A 22,698-nucleotide genomic window follows, 5' to 3' on the forward strand; every position below is an offset into this window, starting at 1 on the left:
TGTCTTCTCTGTGAAATTTAATTTTGCATGTGTTGTCTGTGTCTAATTGGGTTGTTTCTCTTCCTGTTGTAGAAAAAACTCCTAGCGTATATTTATTTTCCGTCTATTGTATTTCATTTTATTTTATATATATTACCTATATATATTTATATTGTATTAGTCTGCCAGCGAATACATTTGTTCCAAATTGCTTATGATCTTCCTGTTTTCTATTACTATATGGTTGAAACGATCAGTGCCGTATTGCATTCAGTTAGATGATTCTGACTCCCGAGGTATCTAATGAGGTTCCCTCTCCCACAGCAACCCACCCGGCCGATGCCTGTCCAAACGTCCAAGAGGAGACCTGTCCTAGGCCCTGTCGTCATGGGTCAGCCACTGGCCCAGATCCCCAAGAAGAGATGACTCTGCCCTTGAACTGAGTGCTTGTGGACACAAGACACGAGGTGGACGCTAATGCCTCACCCACCCAGCTGTGCAGACCTTCTGCCTGGAGGCCCCTCTCATGGCCGAGTCGACAGCCAGTGGGCCTGATGGTGTCCCGTGGGATATTCCACTCCACCCGGCTTGCCCTGGGTTGTGTCTGTGACCTCTGGGCACAAAGCTAATGTCCTGATGTGGGCTCAAAGCCCAGCCCCCAACGTGCTGCAGAACACAGTGCAGCATCCAGGCATGACTTGAGAGGGCTTCTTAGATCCCCATGCAGACTTGCCAGAATCTCTCACCAAAAGGCAAACTTGGCCTGTCTTACAGCTTCCAGCCCCATTCCCAGCCACCTGCTCTGGGGCTGCCAGGCTCTCCCATGTCCCCTCAGTACACCTGGACTTGGATCCTAACAAGCACCCACGTGACCAGGAAGACACCACCCGTGGCGCCCAACTTTTTTCCTGGCTGCACTCTGCGGCATGTGGGATCTTAGTTCCCTAACTGGGAATGAACCCTCACCCCCTGCATTGGGAGAGTGGAGTCTTACCACTGCACGCCCCCAGGAAAGCCCCTTCATGCCTGCAGGCTCCACCCAACTCAGTTTGGCCGAGCCCTGTCAGGATCTGCAGTGTCCCCAGGGGTGGGAAGGAGGCAGGAGGACGAACTGAGTAGTAGCACTGAATGGCTAGTGGGAAGTTGCTGTAGAACACAGGGAGCTCAGCCCAGTGCTCTGTCATACCCTGGAGGGGTGGGGTGGGGTGGGAGGTGGGAGGGAGTGTCTGGAGGCAGGGTACATATGTAGTCTTATGGCTGACTGTTGTGTGGCAGAAATCAACACAGCCTTGTGAAGGAATTATCCTCCAGTTAAAACTAAATTAAAAAAAAAAAAAGATCTGGAGTGTCTCCAATCCACACCATGAGTGTTTCTGGTCAGCCAGACAGAACTGTCTTTATAAGGTGGGATGAGGGCTGGCCAAGCTCCAATCTCAGGTGCTTCCTCCACTCAAGAAGTCCACACTCATTGGTGAGAACCGTCACATCAGTGAGGAATCTGAGGGACAGGTGTGTCCTCGTCTCTTTCTCCCCTGAGTGACCGTGTGACCCTCCCCCTCGCTCCCATGGAGGGAGGCTCGTCTTCAAGTATCGCAAGATTGGGATGAGCCTGAGTGGCGTAGAGTTGGAAAGATGTAGGCATCCCTGAGTCTGGTGAATCTGCACTTGCCTGTGCAGATTCTGGAACTCCAGACATGACTGGGGACCGAGGGACAAACACTGCCTTGACGTTTTGTAAATTTATGTTGTATTTAAAATGGAGCTTGCGAAATTATCATAGGTAGTCCTTTGTAAGTTAGCTATGTAAGAAGTGGAATACAAAGAAACTGTGTTATAATGTCAGTAGAAAGCTATGAAATTCATCCGTGTGGATGAGTAAATGACTAAAATATGGGTAACTGGGCAAAAGGCCTCTTTATGATTTTGGAAAATGTCTGAAGAATTTCGGTGGAAGTTCTTTTCACTTGGTTAAGGGCACTTATTTTCTTAACTTTTTACAGTTTGTTATCAAAAACCATTATGATGTTATTTTTTGATTGATTTAAGTATTAATAAAATGCTCTGAAATAGAATGTATATTGTAGGTGTTTTCATTTTTGTTTGTCACCTCAAGTTAATTTTCTTTATTTTTCTTCATCAAATTCTCTTGAGTAAAGAGGATCTTGGTACCTGCAGTGAAGTCCAGGGACTAGCTTGAAAGAAATACAAATCCTTAGCCACAAGCCAGTACTCTCAAACTAATATCTTGAATCTTATTAATAGTTCATATGCAGCTTGATAAGCGCAAAAATAAACTGGACCTGACTTTGCACATCAGAATCACATGGTGAGCTTTAAAAGTTGTCATGACTGGGTCCTGCTCCCAGAGATATTTCTTTACTGGGTTTGGCATGGTGTGAGACGATTGGGGTTTCCCAGGTGGTGCAGTGGTAAAGAATCTGCCTGCCAGTGCAGGAAACACCTGAGAGGTGGGTTCAACCCTTGGTTTGGAAAGATGCTCTGGAGTAGGAAACGGCAAGCCAGTCCAGTATTCTTGCCGGGAAAATCCCATGCACAGATGAGCCTGGTGGGCTATAGTCCAAGGGGTCTCAAAGAGTAGGACATGACTGAGCACACACACACATACACACATGAAAATATTGAAAATATGAATATTGGTCTCTTGCCCCTCGCTTCCTGGCACCAAGCTTGTAGTTCAGTTCAGTCGCTCAGTTGTGTCCGACTCTTTCTGACCCCATGGACTGCAGCATGCCACGCCTCCTTGTTCATCACCAATTCCTGGAGTTTACTCAAACTCATGTCCATCTAGCCTGCGATGCCATCCAACCATCTCATCCTCAGAGCTTGTAAGACCCATGTAAATTCCTAAGTGATAAGAATACTAGTGAAATGGAACAAAACCCTCTGTTTTTTTTCCCGTGTCCTCTGATTGCCTTTTGTCTGTGGGAAAAATGTTAGCCAAAGAATAAGTTTAATCAGAGAAGTGAGAAAATGCAGAAACAAAGGCAAACAGTCCAACAAGACTAAATAATAACAATTTGGTTATTAAGCAAAGTCAAGGACATTTAGTTCCTTCTCAAGTACATAACAAGACTGTAGCCATGACAACAGCTGACTCAGTTCTGAGACTGGACCTCAAAGAAATGGAAACAAACTGATCTTGTGACTGAAGATTAGCTGTACCTAAAACAATCAAGACAACACTGGTCAGACCACCGGAGACCAATTTCAAGATGACTGTCAGAGCTGACTGTTGTTTGTGCATGTAGCCTCCTCCCTCCATCTATAAAAGCTATAGGGGTGAAGAGTTAGCCTTTGGACAGGAGCCCATTCTTGGATGACCCCTGGTTGCCGGCATTCAAAATAAAGCAAATTTCCCTTTCCACCAACCTGGATTGTTTATTGACTTTGGAGCAGGTGAGCCCCCGAACCCCATTCTCACTTACACTAGGAGCGTATTTTGTTCTATTGAGGTGACTCAAGTTGGGCTCTTGGATGGAGGCTGATCACTGGAAAGATCAAGCCATGATTCTGTCATTGTTCAGTCGCTAAGTCGTGTCTGACTCTTTTCAACCCCATAGGCTGCAGCACGTAGGCTTTCCTGTCCTTCACTATTTCCTGCAGTTTCCTCAAACTCATGTCCACGGAGTCGGTGATGCTATCTAACCATCTTATCCTCAGCGACCTCCTTCTCCTTTTGCCTTCAATCTTTCTCAGCATCAGAGTTTTTTCCAATGGGTCAGCTCTTTGCACCAGGTGGACAAAGTGTTGGAGCTTCAGTTTCAGCATTAGTCATTTCAGTGAATATTCAGGGTTGATTTCTGTGATTAGAAGCTTGGAATTTTCAACTTGCCCTTCATCTTCCAGAGAGGGTGGAGGGGGCTAGGAACAGAATTAATTATTGATCATGCCTACATGAGTAAGCCTTCATAACATCTCAGTTCTGGGAATGTTTGGTGAATTTCCAGGTTGGCAGGCATGTTCACCCTGAGAGAGTGAAGCAGCCCAAATCCACAAGTGCCAAAGCTCCCGTGACTCGGACCATCTCAGACCTTCTCCTCTGTGTCTATTCATCGGGCTATTCATCAATAATCTTTACCATGCTGCTGCTGCTGCTGCTGCTGCTAAGTCACTTCAGTCGTGTCGAATCTATGTGACCCTATGGAGAGCAGCCCACCAGGCTTCTCTGTCCACAGGATTCTCTAGGCAAGAATACTGGAGTGGGCTGCCATTTCCTTCTCCAACCTTTACCATCTCATTTCATTAATGTTAGCTTCAATAAATATTTCTCTGAGTTCTATGATCTGTTATAGCAAAAATTATTTTGGCTGTGCCACATGGCTTGTGGGATCTTTCTTTCCTAACCAAGGATCAAACCCATATCCCCTGCAGTGGAAGCATGGAGTCTTAACCACTAGACCACCAAGGAAGTCCTCATAAGCACAGATTTAAATTGGCATACCCCGGAACCTGGCAAGTGCACTTTCATTAGACTGATCATCACACTGTATTTTACTTAATTAGTGCTTACTTATCCCAGTTGTCTTACTCCTTTTAGGCTGCTATATCATAGACTGGTGGCTTAAAGACTAAACATTTACTTCTGACAGTTTTAAAAGATAAGTCCTAGATCAAGGCACCAGCAGATTCAATGTTGAGTGAGCGCCCCTATCCTGCTTCATCAGTTCAGTTCAGTTGCTCAGCTGTTTCCGGCTCTTTGAGACCCCCACGGGCTGCAGCACACCAGGCTTCCCTGTTAACCACCAACTCCTGGAGATTGCCCAAACTCATATCCATTGAGTAGATGATGCCATCCAATCAGCTCATCCTCTGTTGTCCCCTTCTCCTCCTGCCTTCAATCTTTCCCAGCATCAAGGTTATTTCCAATGAATCAGTTTGCCACACCAAGTGGCCAAGGTATTGGAGTTTCAGCTTCAGCATCAGTCCTTCCAATGAATATTCAGGACTAATTTCCTTTAGGATGGACTCGTTGGATCTCCTTGCTGTCCAAGGGACTCTCAAGAGTCTTCTCCAACACCACAGTTCAAAAGCATCAATTCTTCGGTGCTCAGCTTTCTTTATAGTCCAACTCTCACATCCATACAAGACTACTGGGAAAACCATAGCCTTGACGAGATGGACCTTCGTTGGCAAAGTATTGTCTCTGCTTCTTAATATGCTACCTAGGTTGGTCATAGCTTTTCTTTCAAGGAGCAAGCATCTTTTAATTTCATGGCTGCAGTCACCATCTGCTGTGATTTTGGAGCCCCCAAAATAAAGTCTGACACTGTTTCCACTGTTTCCCCATCTATGTGCCATGAAGTGATAGGACTGGATGCCATAAGCATAGTTTTCTGAATGTTGAGTTTTAAGCCAACTTTTTCACTCTCCTCTTTCACTTTCATTGAGAGGCTCCTTAGCTTTCTGCTAAAGAGGTTCTTTGCTTTCTGCCATAAGAGTGGTGGTGTCTGCATATCTGAGGTTATTGATATTTCTCCCGGGAATCTTGATTCCAGCTTGTGCTTCATTCAGATGCTTAGGAAGCATGACTTCAAGGAAAGCTAGTGGAGGTGATGGAATTCCAGTAGAGCTATTCCAAATCCAGCTTGTGCTTCATCCAGCCTGGCATTTCACATGATGTACTGGTTCCAAATTGGGAAAGGAGTACGTCAAGGCTGTATAATGTCACCCTGCTTATTTAACTTCTATGCAGAATACATCATGAGAAACGCTGGGCTGGATGAAGCACAAACTGGAGTCAAGATTTCTGGGAGAAATGTCAATAATCTCAGATATGCAGATGACACCATCCTTATGGCAGAAAGCAAAGAAGGACTAAAGAGCCTCTTGATGGAAGTCAAAGAGGAGAGTGAAAAAGTTGGCTTAAAGCTCAACATTCAGAAAATGAAGATCATGGCATCTGGTCCTATCACTTTATGGCAAATAGATGGGGAAACAATGGAAACAGTGAGAGACTTTATTTTTGGGGCTGCCAAATCACTATAGATGGTGACTGCAGCCATGAAATTAAAAGACGCTTGCTCTTTGGAAGAAAAGCTATGACCAACCTAGACAGCATATTAAGAAGCAGAGACATTAGTTTGCCAACAAAGGTTCGTCTCGTCAAGGCTATGGTTTTTAGAGTAGTCTTGTATGGATGTGAGAGTTGGACTATAAAGAAAGCTGAGCACCGAAGAATTGATGCTTTTGAACTGTGGTGTTGGAGAAGACTCTTGAGAATCCCTTGGACTGCAAGGAGATCCAACCAGTCCATCCTGAAGGAGATCAACCCTGGGATTTCTTTGGAAGGAATGATACTAAAGTAGAAGCTCCAGTACTTTGGCCACCTCATGCGAAGAGTTGACTCACTGGAAAAGACTCTGATGCTGGGAGGGATTGGGGGCAGGAGGAGAAGGGGACAACAGAGGATGAGATGGCTGGATGGCATCACGGACTCGATGGATGTTGAGTCTGAGTGAACTCTGGGAGATGGTGATGAACAGGGAGGCCTGGAGTGCTGTGATTCATGGTGTCACAAAGACTGAGCTACTGAACTGAACTGAAGGTCACTTGTTACTGAACAAGGATCATTATTTCCTTGCTTCATCATCAGAAAGCATTTAGAGAATCATTTTCAAAGGCATTTGTCTCTTTCCCACACACTTCTAACCCAACATCCTTTGCTGCCCTTCTTTTATGTTCAAAGAAAGCTGTGATATAAACCCCTTCAGACTCCTGGTCTCTGAAGCTGGAGACCCCCTACCTGTAGACAGGTGGTCACAATGCAAATTATTTTGCGAAAACCTGTGTCCCCAGGCTGCAGAGGGGAATGAAAGAAATGAAGGACTCAAGATATCTTTGAGAAGAATTTTGATCTTCCTAGGTGGCACAATGGTAAAGAAATGGCCTGGCGAGGAAGGAGACGTGAGAGAGATGGGTTCGATTCCAGGGTTGGGAAGATCCCCGGCTTAGGAAATGACAACTCACTCCTGTTGCAGCCAAGAAATTAAAAGACGTTTACTCCTTGGAAGGAAAGCTATGACAACGTAGACAGCATATTAAAAAGCAGAGACATTACTCTGTCAACAAAGGTCCCTCTAGTCAAGGCTATGGTTTTCCCAGTAGTCATGTATGGATGTGAGAGTTGGACTACAAAGAAAGCTGAGAGCCAAAGAATTGATGCTTTTGAACTGTGGTGTTGGAGAAGACTCTTGAGAATCCCTTGGGCTGCACAAAGATCCAAGCAGTCGGTCCTAAAGCAAATCAGTCCTGGGTGTTCATTGGAAGGACTGATGTTGAAGCTGAAACTCCAATACTTTAGCCACCTGATGCGGAGAGCAGACTCATTTGAAAAGATCCTGATGCTGGGAAAGATTGAGGGCAGGAGGAAAAGGGGACGACAGAGGATGAGATGGCTGGATGGCATCACCAACTCAATGGACATGGGTTTGGGTGAACTCAGGGATTTGGTGATGGACAGGGAGGCCTGGCGTGCTGTGGTTCATGGGGTCTCAAAGAGTTGGACATGACTGAGTGACTGAACTGAACTGAACCTGTATTCTTGTGTGAAAAGTTCCATGGACAGAGAAGCCTGGAGGGCTACAGTCCACAGGGTCGCAAAGAGTTGGACACGACTGAGATACGGAGTATGCACAGCTGAGAGCAAAGCCTTTTCAAAACCCAAGGCCCCCAGGTGATTCCCACCAAGCAGTCATCCCCCACCTCCCCTCCCCTCCTTCAAGGGCACAGCACAGGCCACACCCATCCTAGAAAGAGCCTCTCCCCAGGGAATCAGGTTGACATTCTTTGTTTCTAGAAGTTCCCGCCCTAACTCCTCCCTTTCTGAGGTCTCCTGAGTGCTGAGTGTGAGGCTGCAGCTCCGGGCTCCTAAACGCGGGTCTTCCTCCTGCGTTATTTCAGAAACCCTCAGAGCCTGGGTCTGGTAGCCCAGTTGGCGGGTCCATTATTGTCTCTCATGAATTGTTCTGCGGTCTGCTCTCTGTAACACAAGAAGAAAGGAGAACTCGCAGGGGCGGTCTGCAACGAGCGTGCAGGAAAGGTGAGCACCAAACCCAGGATGTGATTAGCATATCAAGTTAGTCTTGATTACCTACTAGGAGAACACAGAAAGTCAGAAAAGGGTGAGAGAACCAAGAAAACTTTTTCTTCTTGCTCACTGCAGCAGTTGCAGGCTTAAGAGTTGTGTTGTTGCATTTGAAGGTATTTTCACAACATGTAGTTATGAGTTTGCAACATAATATCCCCAGAGAAGACACAGAGCAGGAGGAAGAAGAGGAGGAAATGGCAGCTTCTCAGGTAATTGTCCTGTCCCTGGTCTGGGGCTGTGTCTGCTTTTCCTTCTGAAATGCCTGGACTGAGAATCTGCAAACCTTTAGTTCTCCGCTTCTAATTTTTCTGCCTGGGGTGTCTGTTATCAAAGCCTTGTTTTCTCTCTCTTTTCTTTTAACAGTGAAGCCAGTCTCCTTAGACTATTTCTCCCTTGTGTCCCAGAGCCTTTTCTCTATTGTTTGTATCCCAGTTTTCTAGAGAGAGTGATGCATTCCCAACGTGAAAAGTGACTTTCAACTGGTGAATGTATTCCCTTGGTGAGAGATCAATTGGGAGAGGCACTGGTATCTGAGATTCCCACTAGGATGTAGTTCAGTGTTGGGATCTTAGAGAAGCAGGGGAAATAAATGCATTGATGAGTTTATGTCTGGATGCAATCCAGTTCTTTAGAACAGGAGTAAGAAAATGTCCTTATAAGTAGAATGAACTCACCAGTCCAGAATTTTTCAGAAATGAAAAAAGTAGCAGACACTGCCCTCTCTATCTATAAGAAAGAATGGCTGCTAAACGTATTATTAGGTTACAGATCATGGGAGGTAAATATGAACTGAAATTTGCTTAAAACTGACATCTTTTCACCATAGGTTCAGATCATGGATTCCATAATATTGCCAAAATATCCGGTGGTAATAGTGCATTTTTCTTTGTACTTCTTACCCCATGACCTCAGATGTTCACTGGTTTAGATGTTTGTGTGAGATTCCCATGCTGTGAAGTTCTTTTTTTTTTTTTTTTTTCTGTCTGTCTTGAACAAGAGTCTTGGAAAGAAAAACTGAGGGATGTGTCTAACTATCACAGTTAATGGGGAAACTCAGTATCTTTTTAGTTTCTCTCTGGTTTGGAAAATGAACACTGTTGGCTAAAACCAATGCACAACTTGATAGCTGTGAATCAAGCTTTATCTAGGGCAAAATGAGGACTGCAGCCTTGGAGACAGCACCTCAAAGAGCTCTGAGAGACTGCTTTATGGTGGCAGTGGGGGAAAGTCAGTCTATATAAGGTTTTGGCGAAGGGGTGTTTTGCCAAAGTTTTCGCTTTTGTCTCAGGTTAAAAGGGTTTGTTACGTGTTACATACAAATAAATAATACAGATATTTACTTAAAAATTGCCAAACTGACTTTCAATATACTAACATTAAAAGAAAAGAGAAGTAAAAACAACAGAGGATACCTCACCAAATTGGCTTCTGACCAACATCCAGACTCGGAACAGCACTGGGAAGTCCCAGGACACAGCACATCTGGAGTCTCAATGGGGAAAAGGTCCTAAGCAGAGCTTCTGCTCATTGGGTGAGACTTCAAACTCTGCATTTTGGGTCTGGTTTATAATCCCAGGAGGGATACAAACTGATAACTTCACCAATCTGTGACCAAATTACAAGCCTGGTTCTATGTTAAAGCTGTTTGTTTTGTCTTGTAAAACTTGGAATGTTGCTAAGCCTGGGGTTCGGTTGGCTGGGCCCCCCAGTGTCTCAACAATCTCAAGATTTCTCCCCCATCTTATCTCTGGTGCTGTAAGTCTTGCACTCACCGCAGGCAGTCACTTAGTCGCTTTCAGTCAGGGCAGTGTCCAGGCAGGTTAGAAGCAAGGTCAGAGGCCTGCTCGGCTTTGTCTCTGAAGCCTAAACCAGACTATTCACTTCATTTCCCTAACAAGGGGGAGTTCAATGCAGTCAAGCTCTTACTTTACAAAAGGTTTTCTGCCAGTCGTGGGAAGCTGGTGTCACCATTTAGTGATTTTCTAGATATAAAGAGATGCAAGGGTTTGGATCATGAAATCAGTTCCTGACAAGACCTGTTCCACTAGATTCCCTGGAGTAGAGTGCCTCAATCCACCCTGAACTCCCTCTGGGGAGAGTTGACAGCTGCAGGGACCATAGGGCTCATTCTCCCCAGAGGCAGATGGCAAATGCCCTTGTTGTTCAGTTGCTGGCAATGCCCTTGACAAGTGCCAATTTGTAGTTGACAACATTCACGTGTGTTTAGTAGAGATGCTGGGTTTTGGGAGGGAGGGTTTTCATTACTCAGATCCAGGTCTGATCATTTCCAGTACACTCCATGCTCACATCACACATATAGTCTCATTACATTTTTGAATTTTCCAGAATGTTTACAAGAATCGTGTTAGTGCTAATCTATGTTCAACTGTGCTAAATTTTAAAATATAGCTCTGTGCAAATGATACATATTTTCAGGAAATTAAAAAATTCAGAGTCAGAGCTCTACTTTATTTTATATCATTGTGTATGTCTGCATCCTAGTCTATTTTTAAAAATTAATAATATCATCCTCAAATACTTATGCACATTTTTAATCAGTTAAAAATTATACTGATTTTATTGACATGACAGTTTTTCTCTGTTACTAAGTATATAGGCCCATTTTAGTGTATGTTTATGTGTGAGAACATGTTGATATGATTTGATCTATTTTTTTTCTTTAAAGAGTCCCTCAGAAGGAAATCATGATCCACTCCAATATTGTCTGGAGAATTCCATGGACAGAGGAGCCTGGCAGGCTACAGTCCATGGGGTTACAATGAATAGGACAAGACTGAGTGACTAACACTTTCTTATTTACAAATATTATCAAATATTATTTACAAATATAGAAATTTCTACAAGTTTTCATTAGAGTTGTCTCTGTGTATTTTTCTATTTTATTAAAGTCTAGAGTCCATAAATTGAAGTAAAATTTTAAGCTCTGCCATTTACAGAATGTTTGTTAAAGTATTTGCCAAAAGGTGCGTCAGCAGCATTATTGATTTTACATTATTTCTGTTGCACATTCAAGACTTCTAAAATTGTCAGAAAGATATATAATATATACTAAAATTAAAATGATTCTTACTGCCAAGTTTGCTATCCTATTAGACTGTAAAATCATTAAAACTCTTGAAGTTGAAAGTTAAGTATGAATTCTTCCCTTACTTTCCACTTCGTTGCTGTTCAAAAATGGTCATTAATGGAGCACAGTTTTCAACATTGCTAGTTAAAATAAACTTGTTAAAAATGGGCCACATATGTCCCACTCCGTACTCTTGGATCAGAGTACGCTTTTTAAAAATATTTCCTGTTTCTTTGATAAACAATTTATCCCATGTCACATGAGTAAAACACTAAAAAATAAATATGCCAATGTTGATCTGATAATTTACAATTTCTCTTCCAGATCAGAATAGTTTCTGTAGTGATTTGTGGATCATATCTCATCCTCTTCTCTTGGGGTTAGAAATATGGTAGAAAATATTATATTATATTGTATTATTGTGTAATACCGGCCACTCTCCTAGATCAAAACCAGGTCTCTGAACTTGCTGTTTTCATCTTGGGTCACATTAGGAAGTCTTCCCGGAGAAGGCAATGGCATCCCACTCCAGTACTCTTGCCTGGAAAATCCCATGGACAGAGGAGCCTGGTAGGCTGCAGTCCATGGGGTCCCTGAGAGTCGGACACAACTGAGCGGCTTTGCTTTCCCTTTTCACTTTCATGCATTGGAGAAGGAAACGGCAACCCACTCCAGTGTTTTTTCCTGAAGAATCCCAGGGACAGGGGAGCCTGATGGGCTGCAGTCTATGGGGTCACACAGAGTCGGACACGACTGAAGCGACTTAGCAGCAGCAGCAGCAGGAAGTCTTCCCGCAGCCATATGACACATGTACTTTGTATTTCAGGGACGACTGAGGTTCCAGGATGTGGCCATAGATTTCACTCTAGAGGAGTGGGAGTGCCTGGACCTCGGTCAGCGAGAGTTGTACAGGGACGTGATGTTAGAGAATTATGGAAACCTGGCCTCCTTGGGTGAGGATAACTTTCTTCCAGAATCCCTTATCTACCCACATGGTTTTGGCCCCTTCATTTGTAGAATGTCTCCTGGAATCTTCTGCTTCTTATAATAGAGTTTCAGATCCCTGCATTTTAGGGGAAAATGGGAATCTGTGAGTTTAGAAAGAAGACTTCATGATGGTTATGATTGTAACCTTTTTCTTCCTTGATGTAATCTGCCACCTTTTAGGTTAGTGGCAATTCTGTAAGTTTTGTAGTATAAAAGGGTGTCACTTTCCTTTTCAAATCAGATTTCTGCTACTTACTTTTACCTTAGTAGTACTTCAGTAGAATCTCAGATCTGTTCTTTAATGTATTTGCTAGTGTTGTAAATGTCCTTTCAATAAAGTATTTGGGAAAATTGTTCTCTAGGCTGTATTAACAGTCCACCATGTGTTCTCTTCATGCATGAATACATATTGGATTGGAAACTGATGAAACTCTAGCAAAACAAATATTCCTTTCTCTGATGAATAGGTCTCGTAGTCTCTAAGCCGGACCTGGTCACCTTTCTGGAGAAAATGAGGGATCCTCAGGATGTAAGGGGAATAGAGACAACAGCAATACACCCAGGTATGTCTGAATGGATGGAGCAGATGACTCAGGTGAGAAGTCCAAGCATCAGAGAGGAATCTATCCTTTGTGTATGGTTTCAGAAGATCTGCTTCAGTGGATATGATTTTGGGGAAGTCTGGTTATATTTCTGTTGCTGTCATAGACGGATATCTCCTGCCCCATTCTATCTCTTTAATCAATCATGAATTCATCTCCAGTGGTTACTTTTCTCATTCACAGTGAGAATTAAAATTCTCTTCTTGGCCTGTGACAACCTGCATGAGCTGGCTGCTCTTCCATTTCTTGGGGATCCTGGGAAAACTGTGCCCATTTCTGAGTAACTCTATGATGCTCCTTTTAAAGTTTGTTTCTACCTCTAGACAAAAGTGTGTGAGTGAAGTTGTAGACAAACTGTTAAAGTTCTAGAAATACTGGGGACAAATGTTTTTTTTCTTCTGATTTATAATTTCTAAAACACTGGAAGCTACAAATATCAACTTATAAGTTTTAAACTCAAGTCATTTCTTCACTGCATCAGTCAAAACCTCCCTAAAATGAAAGAACACAAATCTCAGGGTTACTTCAAAGTTTCTTTTTTCTTCATATGAATTCATGTTAAATATATTAAGTATATCTGTCCCAATTCCTCAATGCTAAAATACTTGAATATATTCAATTACCTCAAAGAATGTTAAAATAAATTGGCATAAGAGATTTGACATTTTCCACCATATTTTTAATGGTTGTTAAACTATTAGAATTTTTAGATAATATAAGGAAATCCTTCAAAAATGACCTTATTGGAGTATAGCTGTTTTACAATGCTGTGCTACTGTATAGCAAAGAGAATCAATTATACATATATATGTATATCCACTACATATCCACTCTTTTTTGATTACCTCTCATTTAGGTCGCCATAGATCACTAGGTAGAGTTTCCTGTGTTCTCCTCATATCTTTAAAGTCTTCTTATTTAGTTTCTGAAGAATGACTGCTTTATTCATTTATCTTGTTTGTTATCAGTTTCCCTGGACTTTATCCCACATGTCCTCACTTTCTGATGAGTTCTCTGTCAATATCAGTTATGACTTTTAGATTTAAACATCCAATATAACATTCTCAAATAAAAACCTGTGTGATAAGAAGTAGAGCCCAGTGAGAGCCCTTCCTAGAGCCTGGCAAGGAGGGGCTGGCACAGGAGAGAGGCTGCAATGGTGGGTCTTCCCTTTGGACATCACTCACCAATGGCGCTCTGCACTATAGAGATACAGGCTTCCTCCACAAACTGTTTGCAGAGCTCCTCTCTCCCTCCTGTCCCCTCAGGATGTCTCCTCACAGCCAACCACAGTCCTCTGCCTGGGTCTGCTCTCCAAACCCCACATTCCAGCACCCAGCCCTTGTCTGCTGCGGTGGACACCCTCTCAGGCTGGGTGGGCAGGGCTGGGGTCAGCACAGTGTCCTGCTGCCACAGACTGTTGCCGTGTTCTCTTCCCACAGAGAATGAGGCTCCTCTTCTACCCCAACTGAGCTCCCATCCCCGGATGGGACGGGCTTCCCCGGATGTCAACCTCTCCTCTCTTCAGTTCCCCCACTAGGATTGGAGGTCCCATACTGCCTCTTCCATTTCCTTCTTCTTTCTTTTGTCCTACCTGGCTAAGCAGGAAACTTTCTTGTCCTTTGAGGTGTCCAAGATCCCCTGTTAGTGTTCAGCTGGGCTCTGTGAGAGTTGTCCCATTTGCACATGTATTCCCGATGCATCTGTAGAGAGATGAACACCATGTCTTCCTAATCCTCTGCCATTTTGATATTTCTGTCTCTATTTCATCCTTAATCTAGTGAAGGGTTCATCAATGTCATGTAAATATTTAAGGATGTTCACTGAAAATACCAAGTAAAATGGCTTGTTATTTGGTATCTTTCAGCTGTGTCTTCTTAGGACACCCAGGGTTTGATGCCAAAGAATCCAGGGTTAGAAGATGTATTCCCAAAAGCAAACCTAGAAATAAATGAAAGATTTCACCTTGGCAACTTGCATTTAATGAAAGACTGGGAATATACAAGGGCATGTGAAATACAGAGAGGATGTTTGCAAGGACATAAGGAAATTGAGATAGTTTCACATAATACAGATATGACTGCCAAAAAAAAGAAAAGTACTATGAGTCAGTTTGGGAAAAACACCAATTTCAGGCATCAATATCTGCAGAGAGTGCATGTTTTTAAGCAAAGACCCACATCGTTTTTGAAATATACATATTCTCTGAAAGGAAATGTCTCAAATCTGGAAAGGTATCCAGTCTATACTGCAAATACTCATTCAAACTATTCTGAACATAGGCTTTGATTAAACATAAATTCAAACATGTCTGAAAACTAGATATTTAAAAATCAGGGGGAAAACTCCCAATATAAGCAGTTTGAGAGATCCGTAAGCAAAGCGTCATTAGTCTTCCAACAACAGATTATTCTCTCTGTTCCAATATTTGTAATGTTGATAATAATACAAGACACTTAATCCAACCACCATAGTTCAATACATATTGTGATATGGTTAATATGGAACAACTTTTCATGTGTACTAAAATAGGTCAGGCCTTAAGTAAGAGCTCCACCCCCAATGATTACAAGAGTATTTGTGATGGAGTGAGACGCTATACATGCAATAACACTGGGCATAAGGTTGAACAAGTCTCAAACCTGAACAAATATCAGGGACCTCAATGTTCACACAAGGTTTTTAAAAGTAATAAATTTAGGAATATCTTTTATCAATGAATGCATCTATATATAGTGGAGAAGGCAATGGCAACCCACTCCACTACTCTTGCCTGGAAAATCCCATGGACGGAGGAGCCTGGTAGGCTGCAGTCCATGGGGTCGCTAAGAGTCGGACACGACTGAGCGACTTCACTTCACTTCACATCTTTATATAAGAGTATACATATCGGAGAGCAGACTTATAATTGTAATGAATATGATAACGTTTTTTTTTCTTGTTTTTTTGAGATTAAAAAAATTTTAATCCAGTTCAAATCAGTGTGTGTGGTTCATTTCCGCTCCTTCACTGCTGAACCTGGGGGCTGAGTTTGCTTCGGCTTTCCTGCCTTGTTGTCCGTGATGACCAAAGTGTAAAGGTATCTGCTGCATCGAACTGGAAACTTCATATTATCCTTATTTTTCTTGATCTTGACAGACTTGGCGTCCTTTCGCCCAGCTGTGAGCCGATTGTCCTCGATTTCCTCAGTTTTGCAAGGCATGGCGACCATGCGTGGAGATTGCAAGGGGAACAGCAGGAGAGAATTACTTGGAGCACTCCGGAAAGTTTCTGATCTGTCTTCAGATCTTACTCGACAGCAGAGGATTCAGAATCCACGGAAAGAGAACAAGTGTGATATATGTGGGAAAGTCTTTACTTACTCATCCAATCTAACGAGACATAGGAAAATCCATTCAGGAAGGAAACCTTTCAAATGTACAGAGTGTGGTAAAGGCTTTATGCGTGGCACTGATCTTACCCAACATCAACGAATCCATACTGGCCAGAAACCTTATAAATGTAAGGTATGTGACAAAGCCTTTAACTGTAGCTCAAGTCTTACTAGACATCAGCGAGTTCACACTGAAGAGAAGCCTTATAAATGCACACAGTGTGGCAAAGCCTTTAAACAGAACTCAAGTCTTAATCATCATCAGCGACTTCATACTGGGAAGTCCGACGAATTTAACAAATGCAGTGAAGTCATTACTTGCTGTTCAAGTCTTACTGAACATCAGGTAATTCATTCTAGAGAAAAGCCTTATAAATGTAAGGATTGTGGCAAAAGATTTATCAAGATTACGAGCCTTATTCCACATCGCCGAATCCATACTGGAGAGAAACCTTATAAATGTAAGGAATGTGGCAAAGCCTTTACCCAAAGTTCAAGCCTTACTCAACATCAGCGAATTCATACTGGAGAGAAACCTTATACATGTAAAGAATGTGGCAAAGCCTTTCGTCAGAGCTCAAGTTTTCATAAACATCAGAGAATTCATACTGAAAAGAAACCTTACAAATGAAAGGAATGTGGTAAAGGCTTTCATCAGAGTGGTCATCTCACTAGACATTTGCGAGTACACCCTAGTAATGAAACAAGTGATGGAAGAGATTTGTCCTAAATCTACACCAGAAAACATGACCTGTTTTCTGAAGTTACTCTGAAGGAGAATTACTGCAGAGAGTAATCTGTAGTTAAAACATGTAGAAAATTGATGTGTTAGTATGGATCATGAGATGAATGGTTGGTGTTTAAGAAGTTGTGGTTATTAGCACTGTGTCCTTGTTTAGACTGACATGATTTGAGATTATTTGAAAACCAAAATGAATGTAATTCAACTCTCAAATACTCCATGCTAGGCCTTGTTTCTAGTGTGTATTCAAACTTTTTCTGATGGTTGCTGCCTCAAAGATGAGAGAAGACCTTCTATATTGTGTTGGAACCATTTATATCTAATCTCCATTAGAAGATTAAAGACACAGTAATGTAAAATGTACAATGAACATCTAAATGGAGGTGTTTGTCACTGATGTCAAATATCCCTGTAGGTCACGTCATGTAAGTGACGATGGACTCTTTCCATGTATTAAAGTAAGACAGGTTTGTTCTAAATTTTCAGTAGTTATATCACTTGATTTGTAAGAACTCAGTGATGGTTAACTAAAATATTGATGTATCTATAATATCAACAGAAATCATGGATATTAGTTGACAACATTGAAATAAAAACATCTTCTGTGATAACCTAGAAATGTATGGGAAACCCTTCCTGAAAAAATCATATAATTAGGGTTTGTCAATTTACTAAGTGATTCCTAGCCTCTGTTTTGTAAACCATAGAAATCACAATTCTCAGGTCATTGTATCAGAAAAATAAATATCTTTCTCTACTCTTGTAATTTGTATTTTAATCAAGGATAACACAGTGGGTTGTAAAAGGTTTTATTTCAACTATGTGTTAAATATGCTAATTAATAAAAGTGAATAGTTTTTAGTATTTTGGTTGATTGTAATGAATTCAGTGTTAACCCACCACCACCACCATTAACCTCTCCCACCTTTTTTAAGGTTGTAGAGAAGAGACCGTAACAAACTATTTGGTAGCAGAGAGAGATGCCATCTGTAGAAATTAGTTCCTTACTGGCTTTAAACCTCTAATAACTTCAGATATTTTCCACCATTTCTATGTTGTATCTACTCTCTCATTTTGTAACTACTTGGACATTGTGATGGTTCTAATAAGAAGGATCATACAGAGTATTGCTGAGAGATTCCCTGACTGCCCCGTGCTGTTGCTGCCTCAGCGTCTGTCTGGGGAGCAGGCAGCCTGCAGGTCCTTGAACTCACAGCAGCCAGTCCTGTGAGCACCTGCACTAGGTGACCCCCTTCCTTGAGATCAGCAGTCTTGCTGAACCCCAGGGTCTACTGCACAGGCCCCCCTTCAGTGACACCCTCAGAGCGCACCAGATTCCTGCTCCTCTGGTTTGAATGGACCCATCCACACTCAGCCTGGGGAGCCCACAGCACTTCACCCAGTGTCCCTTAGAAAGGCCTGAACCCCAAGTACTGGAGCTTTACCTGGTTCTAGCCTGACCTCCCTTAGAAATTCCCACCCTAAACCCTCCCCTCCTGAGATGTCTCAGCTGTGCTGAGTGAGATTCAAGCTCAGGGCTCCTGAGTGTGGGTCTTGGAGAAGCATCATCAGAATAAACAGGGAACTTGCTAAAGACTCCTTTCATGGCCCCACCTCAGACCTGTAGATTAATAACCTCATAGAGTGGGGAACCTGACCTCGAGGGGTTTGTACTCACTGAACTGGTTCAGAAAGAATCTTCGGCCAAGTGATTTCCATCTGCTTCCATCAGGATCACGTGATCAGTATTAGGAAATGACCTCCCTTGTGCCCTCCCCACCGAGTTCTCTCTTGGTCCTGTGGGAGCATCAGTGTGGTGTGTAGGAAGTGCTCCAGGGGATTCTAAGGGGAGGCCCAGGTTAAGCATTTGGCTCCTGGTCCATTGGTGAGAGCTGAGGCCGGGCTTCAGTCTGAGGAGAGGCAGCAGGGTTGGTCTAGCTGGATTTGGACCGGGTAAGTCAGCTCATATGGTCTGTGTGAGCAGAGGGTTAGGAGCTCTCTGTGGGGAAAGAACAATCAAGAAATAAGTTCACAGGCTGGTCTCCAGGTAGGAAGTGATTGTTCTTGAATCTTTCCTGAGACAGAGGACAGGAGAGGTGGTTGCAAGTTATAGAGCTGCACAGATGCCTTTAAACGTATTTTCTCAAGACGCAGAGGTGTGTTTGCTATATAACATCCCCCAGAGAAGACGCAGAAGAGGAGGAAATTGCAGCTTCTCAGGTACATGTCCTGTCCTGGGTCTGGTGTTGTGTCTGCTTTTCCTCCTGAAATGCCTGGACTGAGAACCTGCAAACCTTTAATTCTCTATTTTTTTTTTGGGGGGGGGGGCGGGGGCAGGCTTGGGCTGTTTGTTTTCAACTATTTGCTTTTTCCTACAATAGTGAAGACCAGCTCTTTAGACCACCTCTCCCTTATGTCTCGAGCCTTTTCTCCATTGTCTGTATCCCAGCTATCTATAGAGCAAGATGAATTCTCTGTGTAATTGAGTGACTTTCAACTGGTGAAAGTTGAAAGTATATTCCCTTTGTGAGAGATCAACATGAGGAGTCACTGGTATCCAGGATTCCCCCTGGGATGTGGTTCGCTGTTGGGATCTTAGGGAAGTAGAGGAACTGCAGTGAGGAGCTTCCATCTGTATGAAACCTCAGATCTTTAGAACAGGAGTAAGAAAATGCAGTTATAGATAGAATGAACTCAGTGGTCTGGAATTTTTCAGAAAATTTTGAAACAAAAAATAATAGTGTAAGGTCTATATCATTAAAATAACTTGCTCTTAAAATACAGGACGCAGAACAGGGGAGGTATATGTGAACTGAAATTTGCATGACTGACATTTTTCAGGGTAGATTCAGATTACCTGTTACCATTTATCCCATTATACCACATCTTTCCTGGTTCAGAGTCTTATGTGAGATTCCAGCACTTGTGATGTTCACATTTTTCCTCTTCATCTTTAAGAAAGGTTTTGGATGATTGTCAGGGACATACAGAAGCCACCAGTTACTGTAGAAACCCGTACCTTCTTAGTTTCTCTTTGCTTTGGATACTGAACAAACCTGTGGTTAGTGGGCATATTGAGTTTTGGAAGTGGAGGTTTTCATTACGCAAGTCCAGGTCTGAGTTTACATTGTACTCCACTGGCATATCTCAAATAATCACCACATTTTTTGATTTTCACAAATAGTTATGATTATTCCTAATGTTTGTGTAACTATGTTAAATTTCTAAAATATAGCTCAACACAAATGATATAGATTTTGAAAGAAAGGACTCAGAACCAAGAACTCTAATTTATTTTATATTGTTATGTGCATTTGTATGTTAGTGTATTTAAAGCACACAGATTATCATCCACATTATAAAATTTAACCAGACTTTATTGATTTGAATACCTTTTCTCACTTTTAAAACATATATACTCCCCATTTTAGTGTGTGTGCACAAAAATGATAACATTATTTGATCCATTTTTGAGGTATATTTTTATGTTTTTCCCAGTTACCTACACTGGTATACACATTTATTAGAGTTGTCTCTGTATTTGTCTGTGCTCCTTTTTTAATTTTTCTCTTTAATTTTTTATATTATGAAAGTACATGTGAGAGACATGTGAAATACAGAACAAAGTCACATATAAATTCTATTATATATTTTAAAAATAGACAAATTATGATTTTTAATTGGTGTTTCAATGTCAGACCCTCCAAAGTTAATGGAATGAAGATTCAGAAAAGTACAAGGATATCAGTTCAGTTCAGTTCAGTTGCTCAGTTTTGTCCGACTCTTTGCGACCCCATGAATCGCAGCACGCCAGGCCTCTCTGTCCATCACCAACTTCCGGAGTCTACCCAAACTCGTGTGGATCGAGTCGGTGATGCCATCCAGCCATCTCATCTCATCCTCTGTCGTCCCCTTCTCCTCCTGCCCTCAATCCCTCCCAGCATCAGAGTCTTTTCCAATGAGTCAACTCTTTGCATGAGGTGGCCAAAGTATTGGAGTTTCAGCTTTAGCATCAGTCCTTCCAATGAACACGCAGGACTGATCTCCTTTAAGATGGAATGGTTGGACCTCCTTGCAGTCCAAGGGACTCTCAAGAGTCTTCTCCAACACCACAGTTCAAAAGCATCAATTCTTTGGCACTGTCTTCACAGTCCAACTCTCACATCCATACATGACCCCTGGAAAAACCATAGCCTTGACTAGATGGACCTTTGTTGGCAAAGTAATGTCTCTGCTTTTTAATATGCTATCTAGGTTGGTCATAACTTTTCTTCCAAGGAGTAAGCGTCTTTTAATTTCATGGCTGCAGTCACCATCTGCAGTGATTTTGGAGCCCCCAAAAATAAAGTCTGACACTGCTTCCACATCTATTTCCCATGAAGTGATGGGACCGGATGCCATGATCTTTGTTTTCTGAATGTTGAGCTTCAAGCCAACTTTTCCACTCTCCTCTTTCACTTTCATCAAGAGGCTTTTTAGTTCCTCTTCAATTTCTGCCATAAGAAAGTGATACTATCTGCTTATCTGAGGTTACTGATATTTCTCCCAGCAATCTTGATTCCAGCTTGTGCTTCTTCCAGGCCAGCGTTTCTCATGATGTACTCTGCATATAAGTTAAATAAGCAGGGTAACAATATACAGCCTTGACGTAATAACCATGAACTTACCAGTTAAAAATGAGCTTGTTAAAGAAGAACAACTCTGGTCTGACTCCAGAACTCTTGAATTTGAATCCACTTTTAAAAAATATTCCCAGTTTGGAGAAAAATATTCAGGTTTGGTTGATAGACGATTTATTCTGTATAACAACACTCTAAATAAACATGCCTCTGTAGATCACATCATAGTACAGTTTTTCTCCCAGATAAAAAGAACCTCTACAGTGGTTTTGTGAATTGTATACCATCTTTTTTTCTGGGGCTAAAAGTATGATAGAGAATATTAGTGTGTAAAAATTATATTCTTGTGTAATATCAGACATTCTCCTAAATCAAAACCATTTCTCTTGCTGGTTCCTTCTTGGGTCACATTAAGAAGTCTTGCTATGGCCACATGGCACGTGTAACTTGTATTTCAGAGAGAGCTGACGTTCCAGGATATGGCCATAGATTTCACTCTAGAGGAGTGGGAATGCCTGGACCTCGGTCAGCGGGAATTGTACAGGGACGTGATGTTAGAGAATTATGGGAACCTGGCCTCCTTGGGTGAGGAGAATTTCCTTCCAGAATCCCTTATCTACCCTCAGGGTTTTGGTTCCTGCATTTCTAGAATGTCTCCTGGAATTATCTGCTTCTTATAATACAGTTTCAGACCCCGGCTTTTTAGGGAAAAAATACAAGTTTGTGAGATTAGAAAGACTTCATGATGATTTATGATTCTAACCTTCCTCTTCCTTGATGTAATCTGCCTCCTTCTCTCTGGATTACTAGCAATGTTATAAGTTCAGTGGTATAAAATGGTTTTGCCCTCATTTCAAAATCAGATTTCCACTACTTACTTTTGCCTTGTAGTACTTGACCAGAATCTCAGGTTCTCATTTTTATGTATTTGTTAGTGTTGTAAAGGTACTTTCAATAAAATATTTGGGGAAATCATTTTCTAGGCTGTGTTAATATTCTACCATACCTTCTCTTCTCACCTGAATACACACTGGATCAGAAACTGATGAATCTCCAGCACAACTAAGTTCCCTTTTTCTGATGAACAGGTCTTGTTGTCTCTAAGCCAGATCTGGGCATCTTTCTGGAGCAAAGGAAGCATCTGTGGGATGTAAGGAGAATGGAGACAACAGCCACATACCCAGGTAGGTGTGAATGAATG

At 42.1% G+C, this 22,698-nt stretch overlaps 3 protein-coding genes and 1 pseudogene across 3 annotated transcripts in view; 2 read left to right on the top strand and 2 right to left on the bottom strand.

Moving 5' to 3' along the window:
* The window catches only part of LOC138419632 (zinc finger protein 721-like), a 92,883-nt gene that overhangs the window by 26,793 nt on the left and 43,392 nt on the right, over nucleotides 1–22,698 (bottom strand). The gene's annotated exons all lie outside the window — the stretch shown is intronic.
* LOC138419250 (large ribosomal subunit protein eL38 pseudogene) lies at nucleotides 15,756–15,965 on the bottom strand (annotated as a pseudogene).
* On the top strand, nucleotides 15,973–16,866 carry LOC138419630 (zinc finger protein 678-like). Its single transcript, XM_070289302.1, is given in 1 exon segment — nucleotides 15,973–16,866. A coding segment is annotated over 1 exon segment (894 nt).
* LOC138418530 (KRAB domain-containing protein 5-like) lies at nucleotides 21,536–22,695 on the top strand. The gene is made up of 3 exons (XM_069549927.1): nucleotides 21,536–21,724; nucleotides 21,956–22,082; nucleotides 22,586–22,695. The coding sequence occupies exons 1-3, from the start codon at nucleotides 21,536–21,538 to the stop codon at nucleotides 22,693–22,695; spliced, it is 426 nt and encodes a 141-aa protein (XP_069406028.1).

Source organism: Ovis canadensis, chromosome 14 (genome assembly GCF_042477335.2).
Source record: "Ovis canadensis isolate MfBH-ARS-UI-01 breed Bighorn chromosome 14, ARS-UI_OviCan_v2, whole genome shotgun sequence".
In the NCBI taxonomy this organism is placed as follows: domain Eukaryota; kingdom Metazoa; phylum Chordata; class Mammalia; order Artiodactyla; family Bovidae; genus Ovis; species Ovis canadensis.

Coding starts and splice junctions, on each gene's coding strand:
- LOC138418530 (XM_069549927.1), top strand. CDS start 21,536: ATGAACTTACCAGTTAAAAATGAGCTTGTTAAAGAAGAACAACTCTGG. Junction 21,725..21,955: donor CCTCTGTAGATCACATCATA/GTACAGTTTTTC, acceptor CTTGTATTTCAG/AGAGAGCTGACGTTCCAGGA. Junction 22,083..22,585: donor TGGGAACCTGGCCTCCTTGG/GTGAGGAGAATT, acceptor TCTGATGAACAG/GTCTTGTTGTCTCTAAGCCA.